This window comes from Centruroides sculpturatus, unplaced genomic scaffold (genome assembly GCF_000671375.1).
Source record: "Centruroides sculpturatus isolate CEXI.00-Female unplaced genomic scaffold, Cexi_2.0 scaffold834, whole genome shotgun sequence".
NCBI lineage: Eukaryota > Metazoa > Arthropoda > Arachnida > Scorpiones > Buthidae > Centruroides > Centruroides sculpturatus.
The window spans coordinates 205,812-221,108 of record NW_019384958.1 but is presented as its reverse complement, the minus strand read 5'-3'; the positions used below and the strand labels follow the sequence as shown (position 1 = coordinate 221,108).

At 26.6% G+C, this 15,297-nt stretch overlaps 1 protein-coding gene across 1 annotated transcript in view; it reads right to left on the bottom strand.

The window, feature by feature from the left end:
* Window positions 1–15,297, bottom strand: part of LOC111632403 (1-phosphatidylinositol 4,5-bisphosphate phosphodiesterase classes I and II-like) — a 122,964-nt gene that overhangs the window by 71,729 nt on the left and 35,938 nt on the right. Inside the window, exon 3 of the mRNA XM_023376817.1 lies at window positions 12,590–12,658. Within this exon, the coding sequence (XP_023232585.1) occupies window positions 12,590–12,658 (69 nt within the window). The remainder of the gene's footprint in view (window positions 1–12,589; window positions 12,659–15,297) is intronic.

Below are 15,297 nucleotides of genomic sequence, written 5' to 3'. Positions count from 1 at the left end.
AACTTTCTAACCATGAGAATGATTTCTATTTGTTTTCTAATGAATAATACAAGAACCTAATTGATTTGTTATGAATTAGATGTAGGAAGCTAATCAAGAAAGTCAGTAAAGTATGAAAATGCATTTTATATGGTCACGTAGAAGAATATTTTATTAGATTTTTTTCCCCTCTATCGAATTTTTGAACTTTCAAACGTCATTTCTGCCGGCTGAAATATGAAATTATCGAAATTAAATATTTTTTTTTCTAACATCTTAAAATGTCAAGATATTTCCCAACTGAATCGAATAAAATCTTTCTAATTTAACCAAAAATTAAATTCTTTCCAACTTAATCCAACATCAAGATTCCTTTCCTTGGCTTAATCAAAACGTCGAGACTTCGGACTTTAATCCAACAACAAGATTTTTTTTTCCCAATTCAATCCAAATATTAAATTCTTCTCAGTTTAATCCAATATAAAACGATAAGNTTTTGAATTAAAATATATTTTATTACTTAAATATTTCTTCTAAAAATCTTCTTGTTATTTCAGAATATTTTAAAACTTTTTAAAACTTCTTTAAGTACATTATTTAAATATCAGTCTTCCTATTGGATGTAAATTTAAAATTTTGAATTTTAATTTACTGCTATTGGTTCATCCAATTCAAAAATTTAAACTCACTCTCTCTATTGGCTATACATTTCAATTTAAAAAAACAATCGATTTCTATTGTAGGATGCTATCAATTTTTTATTATTAGTAAATGAACCAATCCTGTTACGCATGAAATTTATAAATATATTAAAACATAAGATAAATTTATATATATATAATCTAGATTTATTATTATTTAATTTATTAAATAAAAAGTTAGTACAGTACTTTATGAGAATCGAATTCGAAAATTTAAATCTATTCTGCTTATTGTTTGAATATTCAAATTCGCCCCATTCTATTGGTCATTAAATTCAAAAGAAATATTAAATTTCCATTGGCTATTAAATTCAAATTTTTAAATTATCCTTTCCTATTGGTTACCAAGTTCAAATATTCAAATTCGCTCTTTCTATTGGTTACTGAATTCAATTTCTAACGAACAAATTCTTTAACCTTATTTTTGTTGAATATTTTTTGAATTTTATTCACTAAAATCAAATTCGAAAATTTACTCTTTCTACTGTACACTAAATTCAAATTACGAATTCCACTCTACATACTGGTTGTAAATTGGAAGTTTAAATATTTTAAACTTATTAATCCTATTGGGTACAAATTTACAATTCTCATCTTAAAAGACTAATCTAAGTATTCTCTCATTGGATACCAAATTTCAAATTTTTGAATTTGATCTCTCTATTGGTTAATAAATTAATATTTAAAAAAACAAAATAAATAGTTTTTTTTTTCATCTTACTAAATAAAAATTTATTATATTAAACGTTTTCTCCTTGTTCCTACAAAAGTTCGAATTTCAAAATGAGTTTTTCCTATTGGTTATAAATTTAAAATTTCAGATATTCAATTAATCGATCTCATTGGATACGATCATTTTAAAATTTGAAAATTCTATCCACTAAAACTAAAGCTATCTCTGACGTCACAACAGCACGTGGCCATTTTATTGGCAACGATCCAAGTCGATGATAAAGATCACTGACCGAATGTGCTAAAGCTATATATAGAATATCCTCGATGGCGAACAACTGAAGCAGATGAAAAGACTGTTGCAGATTGATCTCGTTCAACCAAAAACAATTCCCCATCCCAATGACACGATATGAAACTACAAAAATGATATTCAAGCATCCAATATAACCGCAAAAAACGCTCTTCATGCATTCAATATCATGGACAAATATCCTCTCTGTAACGGCACCATTTAAGAACAACGATGACGAAAGAAAAAAATTAATTTAATAAACTTCTATACTCAAAATCCAACAGAGTGAAAGAATTTTTGTTTTAGAACATAAATGATTTTATTCCTTAAACAAAAACATGGAAGATAACGTTAAATTGTCTTTCGTGTCGTAACGAAAATCTCTAGCTCGAAGGTATGTCATTCAATACCTACGAGAAGCACTCTGTTGTAGTAGCAGCAGCAGCAGCAGCAGCACTACTACTACTACTAGTAGTAGTATAAAGACACAAGGCTCTCCTTACTTTACAATCGAGACAGAAACATTAATGTCTCGGAGACAACTGCTTATACTCCTTAGGGAGAAGTCCTGACAGATAGAACAAATAAGCTGCTTCCTGATATGAATGACAATTTTTCATTTTATTCTACTCCATCTTTTACACTCGCCCCTTCTTAAGAGGAGGGGAAAAAAACAAAAAAAAAAAAAAAATGCAGCAGTATCGTATATACAAGTACCTCATAAATCACACTTTAAGTAAATTGTAGCTAGTCGCGAATGTAATATGTAACACAAAATATTAAATTTAGGAACCTCTTCGTGAATCTTTATATACGAAAAGAAATCATTGATACTGAACGATTTAAAATTATAAAATAGATTTTTTTTTCTTAAGGTCATACTTGCCTAGTTTCTAAGACGGAGTATAAAATTAAATTATATAGTTTTAAGTTACTTTAATTAAAACTATATAATACGTCACGTCTGTCCTCTGTGTTCTGAAATTAGATACTACAGTGCATATACAAGCGATATTAATGCACTGGAAAACGGGATAATTAACGTTAATATAGTATAAATACGCGAATCGTACGTGGTTTCTAATTATACCCCTTTGGATACAAAATTAATTTGGTCACGTGAGCTGGGTAATAAAGTCTAGGGAATATTTTTTTTAACCCTTCCTTTTTCCTATCGAGTTAGAATTCAATTAATTAGAAAAGATAACCGTTCTCGTAAAAGAGTTTAAATCCCTCTAATTACGTCTCCTGTTGCGAAATTTAAATTAATACCTCCCGGTTTTCCAATATTAGAATGGAGATTGATATTATTAAAGCATACTACGTTTGTATATCAACAGCTGGGCGTTTTATAAGTTAAAATTTATGCTTAAATCATAGATTTAAACTTCATAAATTCCGAGAATTACGAAACTATTACGTCAATAATTCAAATTAGTTTCTCATAAAAGGAGGAGAAAAGGAGGAAAAAAAGATAAATAGATTGTTAATGAAGTTTCCTAATCCTATTAATTTTTAACAGGTGAAAGGAAAACACAGAGCTAGAGAGAAACGATCATGACATATTCGATATATTCTATAGAATATAAAATTCAATAAAGAAAAAATTTCTCAATGATAAATTTATGAAAACTGAATAACTTAAAAGTAGTTTAACCTTTGAAAAAATAACTTTAAATCCTATTCTTATGGTTACATCAGGAGCTATTAAGAATTCCATTAAATAACTGTCAACTTTTCTTTATAAAACGTTCAATTTATTGATTTACCATACAGTCAAGTTGCAGGAGGGAATCTTTACTTACAGGAATAACCGAGACAGATATATAGTAAGAAATATATATATTTAGAATATAGGTCGTTGTCCTTAATAGCTTATGATTCGCAATTTTAAGCTGAGCAATTCTATAGAAAACCATTCAATCTGTTATTCTCCTTTCTCCTATACTTTTTTTTTTTTTAATTTTTCCTGTTCCAAATTTAGAAAAATTTACTTTCCTTCCTGAATTGGTGCACTTAAATTCATACGATTGCTACATAACGCAATTGAGTGATATAGTACAGATTATATAAAATATTTTTCAAATAAATATGAATAAAAATGGTTCTAAATCACGAATTTCTCTTATATTAAAAACAAATAAGTAAAACAGCACTTTAAACATAATAATTTCTTTCATTTATGTATAATATATAGGTCTTCTTCAATTTTTGGGTAATATCTAAAAATTTTATTAAATCTCACTACATATTACACCTTTTTTTAAAAAATAGGCTTATATTAAGCTATAGCAGCAATAATTTAAGAAATTTTTAAATATATGTCTTTATAATTGTCAGAATTCAAATGAAACTGGTTTATTTGTCCGCCATTTTGATTCAAAATGGCGTCGTATAGTAATAAAATAGATAAGATTAATAATCTCGATCTCAATGGCATTACTAAAATTTCGCTTTGATATTTCATTAATTTAATGTCAATATTTGATTAAAAAAAAATAATTTTCAAAGTTATAAATTCGGAAAAAAAACCATTTAAAAATTATTTTAAAAAATGCGTTTGAAGTGATATTAAGAAAAAAAAATCACACAACAAATTTCTACTGGAACGTAATACTGTCGAGAGTATTTAATGACGATGACGAAATTTAAATGTACCAATCAATGTCGTTTAAAATCGAAATTTAAATATCCGATTATTCCAAATACTTAAATTGATTTATTCAAGCGTGAAAAGTTACATATAAATTAAATATTTTATTTATTTTTAATTTAAGTGTGAATAAAACTTATTAACTTTATTTTTTATTATTATTTTATTTTTCCAGTCAACAAGTTTCTTAATAGAGAGGAGGAGGAGAAAATCGACGTGGCTTTATCTATTGGCAAGCAGATACATCACTTCGCAACACACACTTTCCCTGACTGATCTATTGTCCAACAAAATCAATTGTCCGTCTTATAAAAACCCCCTCCAATTCAAAAAAAGAATTAAAAAAAAATATATAAAAATGATCAATTTTTTAGTTATGACGTCATTATTACTGTATTACGATTTTAAACGGAAGCAGCACGCGCCGATATAAAAATCTTAATTATTTCTTTATAAAAATACTCATTAATTTCGCATTAATTTTCCGCTTTAATACAATTAACGCAATTTTTTTTTCTCTTTTATTTTGTTTTTATAATTTCAATGACGTCGAGTGATGTAATTAAAATAAACTTTCAAACAGGATAATCAACCAATGAGCTATCGTTTAACACAATAATACCGAATTAGGACGATTCGGATTGGTTTAATCAAAAAGCAGACGAACAAATTTTCTATTTTTATATATTACTTTTTTTTAAATGAATTGAAGTGACGTATTATTTAAAATAACGAAAAAACGAATAATAAAAATCTTTATTGAAGTTCGGAAATAAACGTTTTAACTTTGTAAAGACATTCCGGTCACGTGTTTTATCGTAACCAATCTGATTTGCCAGTTTCGATTTAAAAACAGATTGCACGTCTGAGCAAACTAAACTAGTTAGATATAGCACAGAATCATAATTACATAAATGAGAAGAGGAAAATCAATCTTTCCTACTTTAAATTGATTTTGCCGCCTTTGTTTCGTTACCATTTGCCTTTGATTTCGTGATTGGATCAGTATTGTAGCCAGGACCTCTATTAATCTATCTGTTGCCATAGTAACAGAGTCTTTTGTTCTCCAAATAAATCCTTCCCAGATATTACGTTTTCATTTCAAAATATCCTCCATCAAAAATAAAATAGGTAGCATTTTTTTTTTACTTAAAAAATTTAATTTTTTTCGTCGGTTTGTTGCTAAGTGGTCGATCATTTGCACCAAATCTATGTTAGAAATTAAGATATCTGCACAAATAAATTACCATAATTTACAACACATGATAATAGAACATTCAATTATGTACAGTACAAATTACGTTAATTTCTTAAAGTCGCCTTACTATTGGTTCTAAGTTATACATTAATTAACATAAATTGTCTGTAGAGAAGTCATTTAAAGTCGCTTCTTTAAAGATTTAGTACATCCTGTAGCAAACATTTCTAATACTTTATGAATATTAGACTATATTCTCGTGATTTATAATGTGCTCATGACAGTAAAGCATGTTTTAAATCAAATATATAAGGCAGAGAGAAGACCTATACGACTTTATGTACAGAATAATCTTAACCAATGACTAGTGAAGATTCTATACAGTGATTACATTGAAAGATTTATATGTACTATACAATCTTAAAGTGGGTCAGAGGAATTTCAAAAAAGATTGAAAAACACTACACTAAATAAGATGTTCTAATCAGATTATAGAAAATTTCTAGAAACGACAATGTACTGAAATTGGAATCACTAAATTTACATTTGAAAATGTTTTTTTTTTTTTTTTTTCTTTTTCCTATTTGTTTAATAGTAGATCAAAACATTACACAATTTTTATTTTCGCTTTTATTACAATACTAGCAGGTGGGCCCGGCGTTGCTCGGGCAAAAGTAACGATAACTAAGATAAAGATTATTTTAAAATAGTTACATTCTGATAATTACAGATTTAAATACGAAATTTCTACATTATAACTTAATGGCAACTTTAAATCCGTCTCTGGACTTCAAGAATAAGGTGCAAAGAATAAATTATCAAATAAATAAAGTTAAGAAATTAAATTCAGTAACCAATAGAAAGAGCGAATTTGAATATTTGAACTTAATAGCCAATAGGAAGCGAGTTTTCGACCAATAGNCACTTCCATTGTTGATGGAAGTGTTAAGCCTTAATCCTGTCCCTCTCCCCCGTGGGAAGGAATTTCGAAAAATCCCTTCTTAGTGTGCGTTCTCCTAACGTACCCTAACTGTGTACCTAATTTCAACTTTCAACTCCTAACCGTTTGGGCTCGTATCCATAATGTATATAGAAGTTTTAATCCTGTCTCTCTCCCTCCCGGGGGGAATTTCAAAAAATCCCTTCTTAGTGTGCGTTTTCGTGACGTACCCTATCTGTGTACCAAATTTCAACTTTCAACTCCTAACCGTTTGGGCTCTGCGCTTATTATTATTATTATTATTATCAACTCGTCTCGATTATATATATAGATACAGAGAGTGGCCAAAAGTCATTTCACCATTGTAGCGATTAAATCGCTGTATTATTCGAATAATAATTACTTTTTCTGTCAATTTTATAAAAGAAAAAAACATTTTTATGCACTCAACTTACTATTCACATTCACAAAAGTACCTGAAACATACAAACACTACGTAGTTAATTGATTTCTAGGCCATTCTGTATTTGTTAAATGTGAAAAATTTCGTAATCTCAAATTTCATAGCTTGTATAGTAATGCATGTAAGGAATGAAAGGATTTTTTCTCCCCGTTAAAACATTCCACAAATGAGAAAATATATATTGAATCTACCATCAACACGACCTTTACAAGTTAATGCCAACATCCGAATAAGCGGGTCATAATGTTCATTTATCTGTTATCAATAACACTAGATTATTCTGATCTTGTGAAAGGAGTCAGATAGAGTAATAGCGTCGAAACATCACATTATGAGGTTATAAAACCAAGCATAGTCGATACTAATTCTTTTCTTTTCAAGTAACATTTTTATGGGCAATTTCTTCGGCGTGTTATAATAACTTTCTTTTTTCTTTATAATGGTTATTTTTTTTTTGGTAACGAATTTAGTTTAAATTTAGCTTAAAAAACAGATTTTTAACAATCCATTTTGTTTTTTCAACGATTTTTAATTAACTAATCAAAAATTTCATTAAAATTTTAACTCTTCTGCAAGGAAAATAGCGCCTTAAAGTTTTAATTATAAGAGGCTATAATTATAGTTAGGGAGTAGATACTATAATAAAAATTTTAATTATTAAAAATAATAATAATAATAGTAAAGATAAAATATTTATCTTGTTAAACTAATTACAGAAGCAATTAAAAAGTTTTTTTTATTTTATTTGAATTTGTAAAAATTTTAACATTGAAAATAAATTATTATTATTATTATTATATTACTCAATCAATTTTTAATTTAAAACTAAACCAGTAGTTAATGCTTTATTGAATGCTGTAAACCGTTAAAATCAAGAATTTTATTTTATTTATTTATATTTTAATTAAAAAAAAAATTCAATTTTAATTAGAAAATAAAGTATTCTATATATTTTAAATTTTATCAAGTGACATAATTTATTCATTTTACTTAAAGGTTACATCTTAAAATTAATTAATCAATATTTGCTAAATTTAATTTAAATGACCAAAATTATAATCATTAAATTTTTAAATACAGAAACTCACCTATTGGTTAATTTTAAAACTAAATTAAAAGTCTATTGGTTTATTTCTCTGTTTTAAAATATACATATAAGTCTATTGGTTAGATCGGTAGTGGTTAGATCCTATTGGCTATATCCTAACCAATAGATATATATCTGCATTTTAAATTTTAAAAATTAACCAATTATCTTTTATTCATTTTTGAAATTCGAAAATTAACAGATACGTAATCTAGATTTGAAAATTTACATGAATCTATTGGTTAATTTTTAAATTTTCAAATCCAGCTCGATTATTGGTTTAAAAATATAGTCTATATATATAAAAGAATTCAATTATGGAATAAATAAATATTTAATATATATTTTTTTAAACCGGCAAAGGAATATAACTCTATAGGTTATTTTAATATTAAAAAAATATATATAAAAATTGCCGGATAGTTGCGGTATGGCATCCACTTCAAAAATCTATATTTCTCGAGTTTATTAAATAATTTCGGAGTAACTTGGGAAATTGCACGCGTAAGCAACTTTAAATTCTGCATCAACAACTTTACGTTTCTCAACATCTCAAATTTTTAATATAAATCTCAAGCCATCCCGAAATAATAATAAACTGATTTTTTATTTTTTAAATCAGAAAAATGGATTATAATGTAAAATATAATAAAAATTGAAAAATATATATTTCATTTTCTAGTATTTGTAAACACAAAAAAAAAAATTCTTTTTAAATATTACAAAATTAATATCCTGTTATTGAAACATGCGACCATGACACGAACTTTTTTACTTTAAAATTAAAAAAAATAATAATAAATTAAATCTTATTTCTTTGAATGAAATCTTATAATTTAATAAAAGTATTTCTTTTTTTTTTAAATAATGAAATTTTAAATGTTGGCAGTCAAATCCGATTATCTAGTCTGATTAATCCTAAAATCCCAAAGTTTCTATAAAGCAGCGGAGAAATAAGAAAGAAAGAAATGATAAATTTCAATATTTTAAAAACAAATTATCAAAAGTTTACTTGAAATTTTTAGAAGATTTCTTAATTTTTTAAGATGTAATTTATTCTTTAAAAAATATAGAGGAGAAGGTGGTATTATGGAACCCCAATTACATTTTAGTGAATTGTAAACAAGGTATCATAACTACACCCACATTTTTTGTGCGAAAAGTACTGGTAACTAGTAAACTAAATGTTCCTAATTGGATTTTTCGCTAGTGTAATTATAAGTATGGTTTTTGAAGGCTTTTGTACAAAAAAGTCCTAAAGTAGGCTTAGAGAAAATCGGGTGGTAATATGGAACCTTACTGTATATTTTCAAAAAATGCTTTAATGTAGCCAAAAACAAATAGGAAAGGGCAAAAAATGTCAAATAATTACAAAATTATTTATTCCAATGTATTTTATCTCAAAAATCCTTTTATAATAGAAAAATATGACCTCCATCAACAATATATTTTCCAGCAGCTTTTTTTTTTCGATATTCTCAGGAAGAATTGACTTTCTACCTAGTGTCTTTTTCACAAATTGCTCTGGAGGAATGTCTGCTTGCAAGTAGAAAGTTCGGAGGAGTTGAGTTCCATATTACTGTAAAAGCACCAATGGGGTCCGTATTTCACGCATCGCCATCTCGAATTAACTTACGTCTGTCGAGACCAAAATTTAAAAAACGTGAACATCACACAGATTAATATGTACCCCCAAGTTTCTGGAACGGAATACATGTACCAGTGAACCTACAACTACTCGATTTATATTTTAAAAATAATTAAATTCAGTTAGCATTCAAAACTTGCGAATTTTGAAAAAGACAAATTTGCTGATTAAATGCGGACAACCGTTTTACTTCAGTTAAACGGGTTTTCCCCTTGCTATGGATGTCTGCCTAGTTCAGTTCGCCTTTATTATCAGTTCGAAATGGGGTGGTTCCATAATACCCGCAGTGTTCCATAATACCACCTTCTCCTCTACAGTATATTAATAAAATGTTGTTTTCTACTTGCAGCTGGAGCCATAGACGTCCGCACAGAGAGGTGGGGCACTTGCCTGTAAGATCAAGTAAAAAATTCCATAAATTATAATCGTAAAAATGATTGAGATATGTAACTTTACGCCTTCGACCATGGGGCGCGTTGTCTATCATTTTTGTATTGATGCAATACTGTATTCTATATTCTACTTGTAAATAAAAACCCCAAAATTAAATAATCAAATAAAAATTTACTGATGAAATTATCTGTCTCTAAGCTTTGTTTCCCCTAGAAAATTTTCTGCGGACGACCATGGCTAGAGGAATTAATTAATTAATACTTTCATTTTTGGCAGTTTATATTATACATAGAAAGTTCTTAGGATCACGTGTTTTTAGGGCCCTCATACAGAAATATATGCTTGTCAATACTTAAAATTCAGTATTAGTACTACACAATACAATATCAAGTATCATTTGATAAAGACTTGATATTATTATTATATACAGAATGATTCAAAAGTCTCTTGCACCCTTTTCATTCCAAAAGTACTGAAGATACGTTCTTCATTAAGAAAACTAATACGTTTTCAATACTTTTGATAGGGTCAGATTAAGAGGTCTTAAGCCTTTAAAAGATTTTGGTGCTTCCCATATACTGTATATGTAATTCAAAATATAAACAACAATAATGACAACAGCTAATACTTTAATTTTTTCATTTATTGTGGGGTACCCCTTTTTGTGGACTCTAGTTCAGCTGCACCATTTGCAGTTTTTCACTATATAATCCATGGTAAATCAGGCAATGAAAAATTTCCGTGCCCCTTTCCTCAATGCCTTAAGCATTTTTTGCTTAATAGTTAATGCAGCCATGACTTTTGGAATGAAAAGAGTGCAAAGGACTTTTTGACTCACCTTTATATAAAAATAAAAGAGGGCTTCACACAATTAAAACCGCCATTGACTATCTTAAACTGTACAGAATTGAACCATCAACTATAAATTATAATATACGACTATACCACGTCAAATATATAATAATCTCAAACTTATTATCCCAAATTTTCTAGGGTTATATGGTATTGAATTAACACGTCAGAAGACTGTCATCGTTAATTAATTTCGGACAGCTTAGATTATTTAATATTTAGAAATAAAATTTCTATTTGGGGAACCTTTAACAAGCTTACTTAATTTGCTTAGAGAATAATCCGCTGCTGGATACGTTATGTTAATTAATTTTATATTTCGAGTAACATTACAGAACTGTTTGTTTGTATTTGATTATAACGGAATTTATACTTGTTATATTAGTTTTATCACATCACTATGTTTAAGTTTTATGTAGTCTGCATATTAATCAATTATATACATCAAATTCAGAATTATACTATGTAGACATTCGTATGCAGAGTAACCCAAAAGTGAGTTAACTTGCATTAGCTAAATTAACCAAAAATTACAAATAATTTAAAGCCAATTTCCTAAAGAAACTACGTCATTCTAAACTGAGTTTTTAGTTCGTATTTACAAACGAAACAAGCAAAACACGGTTAATTGACTTTTGAGCCAACCTGTACAATGTAAACTAAACGCTTCATATGAATGCAAATTAATTAATTATTTATTTAAGAAATATTAATAAAAAGAATAATTCCATATATGTACAGTATTTAACGTTTCAAGTATATAACTTATTAATTAGCAACAAAATTCACTTCAGTGTGAGTAGAAGGCCATTGATAAACATACACAAACACAAGTGAAATTTTATACTATACTTAATTACAATTAATTGAAATAAAGTTAAATTACTTAATGTTTGATACAGAATTAAAGTTAACCATTCCTTATTATAGAAATATAAACCGAATTCATATGGGTCCTACATATCACATATAATCTATTTAATATAATAAGTAGTAAATAAATATGTTTAAACATAATTATAACTATTTATAGTTAATTACACAGTCAGAGTATCGTACTGAATAACATATGTTTAATCATAGACATCAAACTGCATCATATTACCGATGACAAATCCATCATTACTCAATCCATTATTATTTATTAAGAAAAATCATTAAAATTTTTAATATTTATAAACAAATTACAAATGGAAAGATAAATAATTCATTTTTTAATTATATTAAATTATTAAAAATTAAACTTATTACAACACTCACGAATCCAATAACAAACACTCGAAGAATAAGTTTAAATTAATAATTAATTAATTAATTAAATGAATCTAAAAGTTATAAACGTTTTATTTATTATAAAAGAAGAGAGATTTTAAAATTTCAGTATAAAATTTCATAGAAAATGTATAAATAATTCTCATTAATTTTAAACTAAACACAATTAAATTAATTAATGAAAAGATAAAATTTTTCAACATCTAAACTAATTTTAAACAAGAATTTTAATTGAAAAGTATTTCAGTAATTAAATTTTTATTTTTCTTATTCCTTTTATTATTATTTTTTTTAATTTCCCTCCCTCTTGGCATTATACACAGTTCATTGTGCTACTGACAAACTAACTTCTACAGGTTGTATAAGTTTGAAAAGCTGTTCGTTTGTATAGAAACCAATCTTCATGTCAATTCCCACTTTCACTCAAGATACTTACCCTGGGGATTTTGGCGTATTTCCCTGTTCTGACGTCTCTAATATAGGAAATCTCCAGGAATTCTGTCTCCTGTTGATAAATAAACATTATTTTAAAAAGATAAGACATAAGTAGAAAGAAAATAGTTTAAAATATAACAAAATTTTATTAAATTCGAAGAAAAATTGTGCATGCAAACGTAATTAATTGCCTTATAAATTGATGTTTTAAAATGGAAATATTTCGGCATAAAATTAGAATTATTTAAATTTTACTTATTATAATATTTTAAATTTAATCAATACTTTCTTAAATAAATTTTCGTTTTAAAATCTACTCTAACTCGATTGGTTAGTTTAAATTTAAATACACTATGACGTCACTTTAATTTTAAAAAAGTAATAATAATAAGATCAATTAGTATTGAGTTTAGCTTAAATTTATTGGACAGTTTAAATTCAAATTTGCTATGACGTCATTATTGATATTAACATCTTTTAAAATTAACCAATTACATACGTCATATATTATTTACTTCAACTCTATTGGCTAGTTTAAATTCAAATCTGTGTGACACCAGAATAAATCCAGTAAACAGCAAATAATCATGACATGTTTATAAACAAGCATTTATTTATTTATTTATCTTCTATTCAGTCGAAAGTTATGCAAATAGAAAATTTATTAGTAATTTAATTTTCGAAACTTTAATTGTTTACGATTCAGAAAAATATCAGTAACTTAATTAAATACAAACTAAAAATTATCTGAGAATTTATTATTAAATTAAAAATGTAATTTTATTTATTTTTTTTCTGAATTCGTTATTCTCGGCGATATGCTGTAAATAATAAAAAGAAATATTTTAATAATTAGCTAAAATTATCACTCAATTAATATTTTAAGCGCAGGAATTTGCCTGTGTTTTGTAAAAAGAAAAAAAAAATTACATGGAAGAAAGTTAGATTTATCGATTGATAAGAAATTAAGGAACACACTAAAACAACTAAAGAGAACTAATTATTACTTATTATTGGCCTTCTGCAGTCTACTGAAAGGTTATTTCCTTTATTTTCGAAGGTCAAAATTACGAAATCAGTAAAAGAAAAATAGCCAATTAAATATAATTGTATACGTGTAGAAACATCAATTGATAAATTTCCGAAGTCCTTTTATATATGCGTTAAGAGTTTTTAATTAAAAAAAAATTAATTAGTTTGTTTCTTGAACTGATTCTCATTTTAAATCTAATACTCTAACTCTATTGGTTAATTCAAATTCAAATCGGCTGACGTCACTTTATTAGCCTCTTTTTAAAATTAACCAATTATATCAAGCTCAAATGTTGAATTATAGCTGTATTGGTTAGTTTAAATACGAATCTTTTCTGACGTCACTTTATCGATATTAATTTTTTTAACAAAAATTAACCAATCAGAACAGATGAAAAATTATTAAATTACATAAAAAACTTTTAAATAAATTATAATACAATAATTTTTCGATTATTTTAATTGGAGAATTTAAAAAAAAAGGATGACGTCACGGCAGATTTGAATTTAAACTATCCAATAAGAGTTAATTTGAAAAATGTGACTTTTTAAATTTAATCTGCAATATTTTCTACGAAATAGCCGAATTAATTTCCATTTACGTGAAGAAATTCGAAGAGTTTTGAGAGTTTCCAAATATTATAAATCATATAGAGAGGATCATTTATAATTTTAACGGTGTTAATTAATTGAGCAGTGAAGTTTATCTTCATTTATCATTTAACGAAAGCATCTACCATTTAAAATTTTTAAACATTTTGATACGAATGAAAGAAGAAAATATATTTTATAATTTTTTTTTTCCTTCGTAAAGCAGATAATCAATCATAACTTGGAATGCCTCTCGTATAAGCCGCACCTTTCCCTTATCACTTAATGATACAATGACATTAAATTATTGAGGAAAGACATTAAAATTAACATATATACAAACATATATATATGTTAATATCAATTTAACGTAACGTTCACATTAACCGTTAATTTTACGTTACATTAAGGCCGAGTGCTACAATTAGCAGAGAATTTACATTAAAAATCGCTTAATTTCATAATTATAAATTAATAATTAATTAATTTGTCGTGAATCAATTTTAATTTTTAACAGATAATTAAAATATTTCAAGAGTTAACCATAAAAATCTCTTCTTTTCTTTAAGAATCAACGTCAAAGCATCCTTTCTATGCTGATGATATTATGGATTCAGCAAGCGAAGATAAGGATAAAATAGTGTAGTTTACTATACAACAAGTGTGGTAGCTTTCAATAGGAGTATCTTATCTACAACAAATTTTTAAGTTGGGTGTAGATAGAGAAACGACGAGTCTTTCCGTCTTCGTGAAAGAACTTTTGTCACACATCACACTATTGATAGAGTACTGTACGTGTATAAAGTACGCTGCTAGATGCAAAACTAACTTCCTACTTATAGAAGTTAGTCCTTTTTTTAACCTCCTTTCAAAGAACGTGACTTCTAGGAAGTCAAACACGCCCATATTCAATCAAAAAAGTGAAAAAATATCACATAAAACAATCAAATTTTTAGATTAACTATCGATTACTTTTTCTGTATTATTATTATTATTAGAAACTTTTACTTAAAATTATTATTAGGTTTATTTTTTCTTTTTTCGTAAAATAATCCTTGAAAACACCTTGAATTTTATACCGTAATC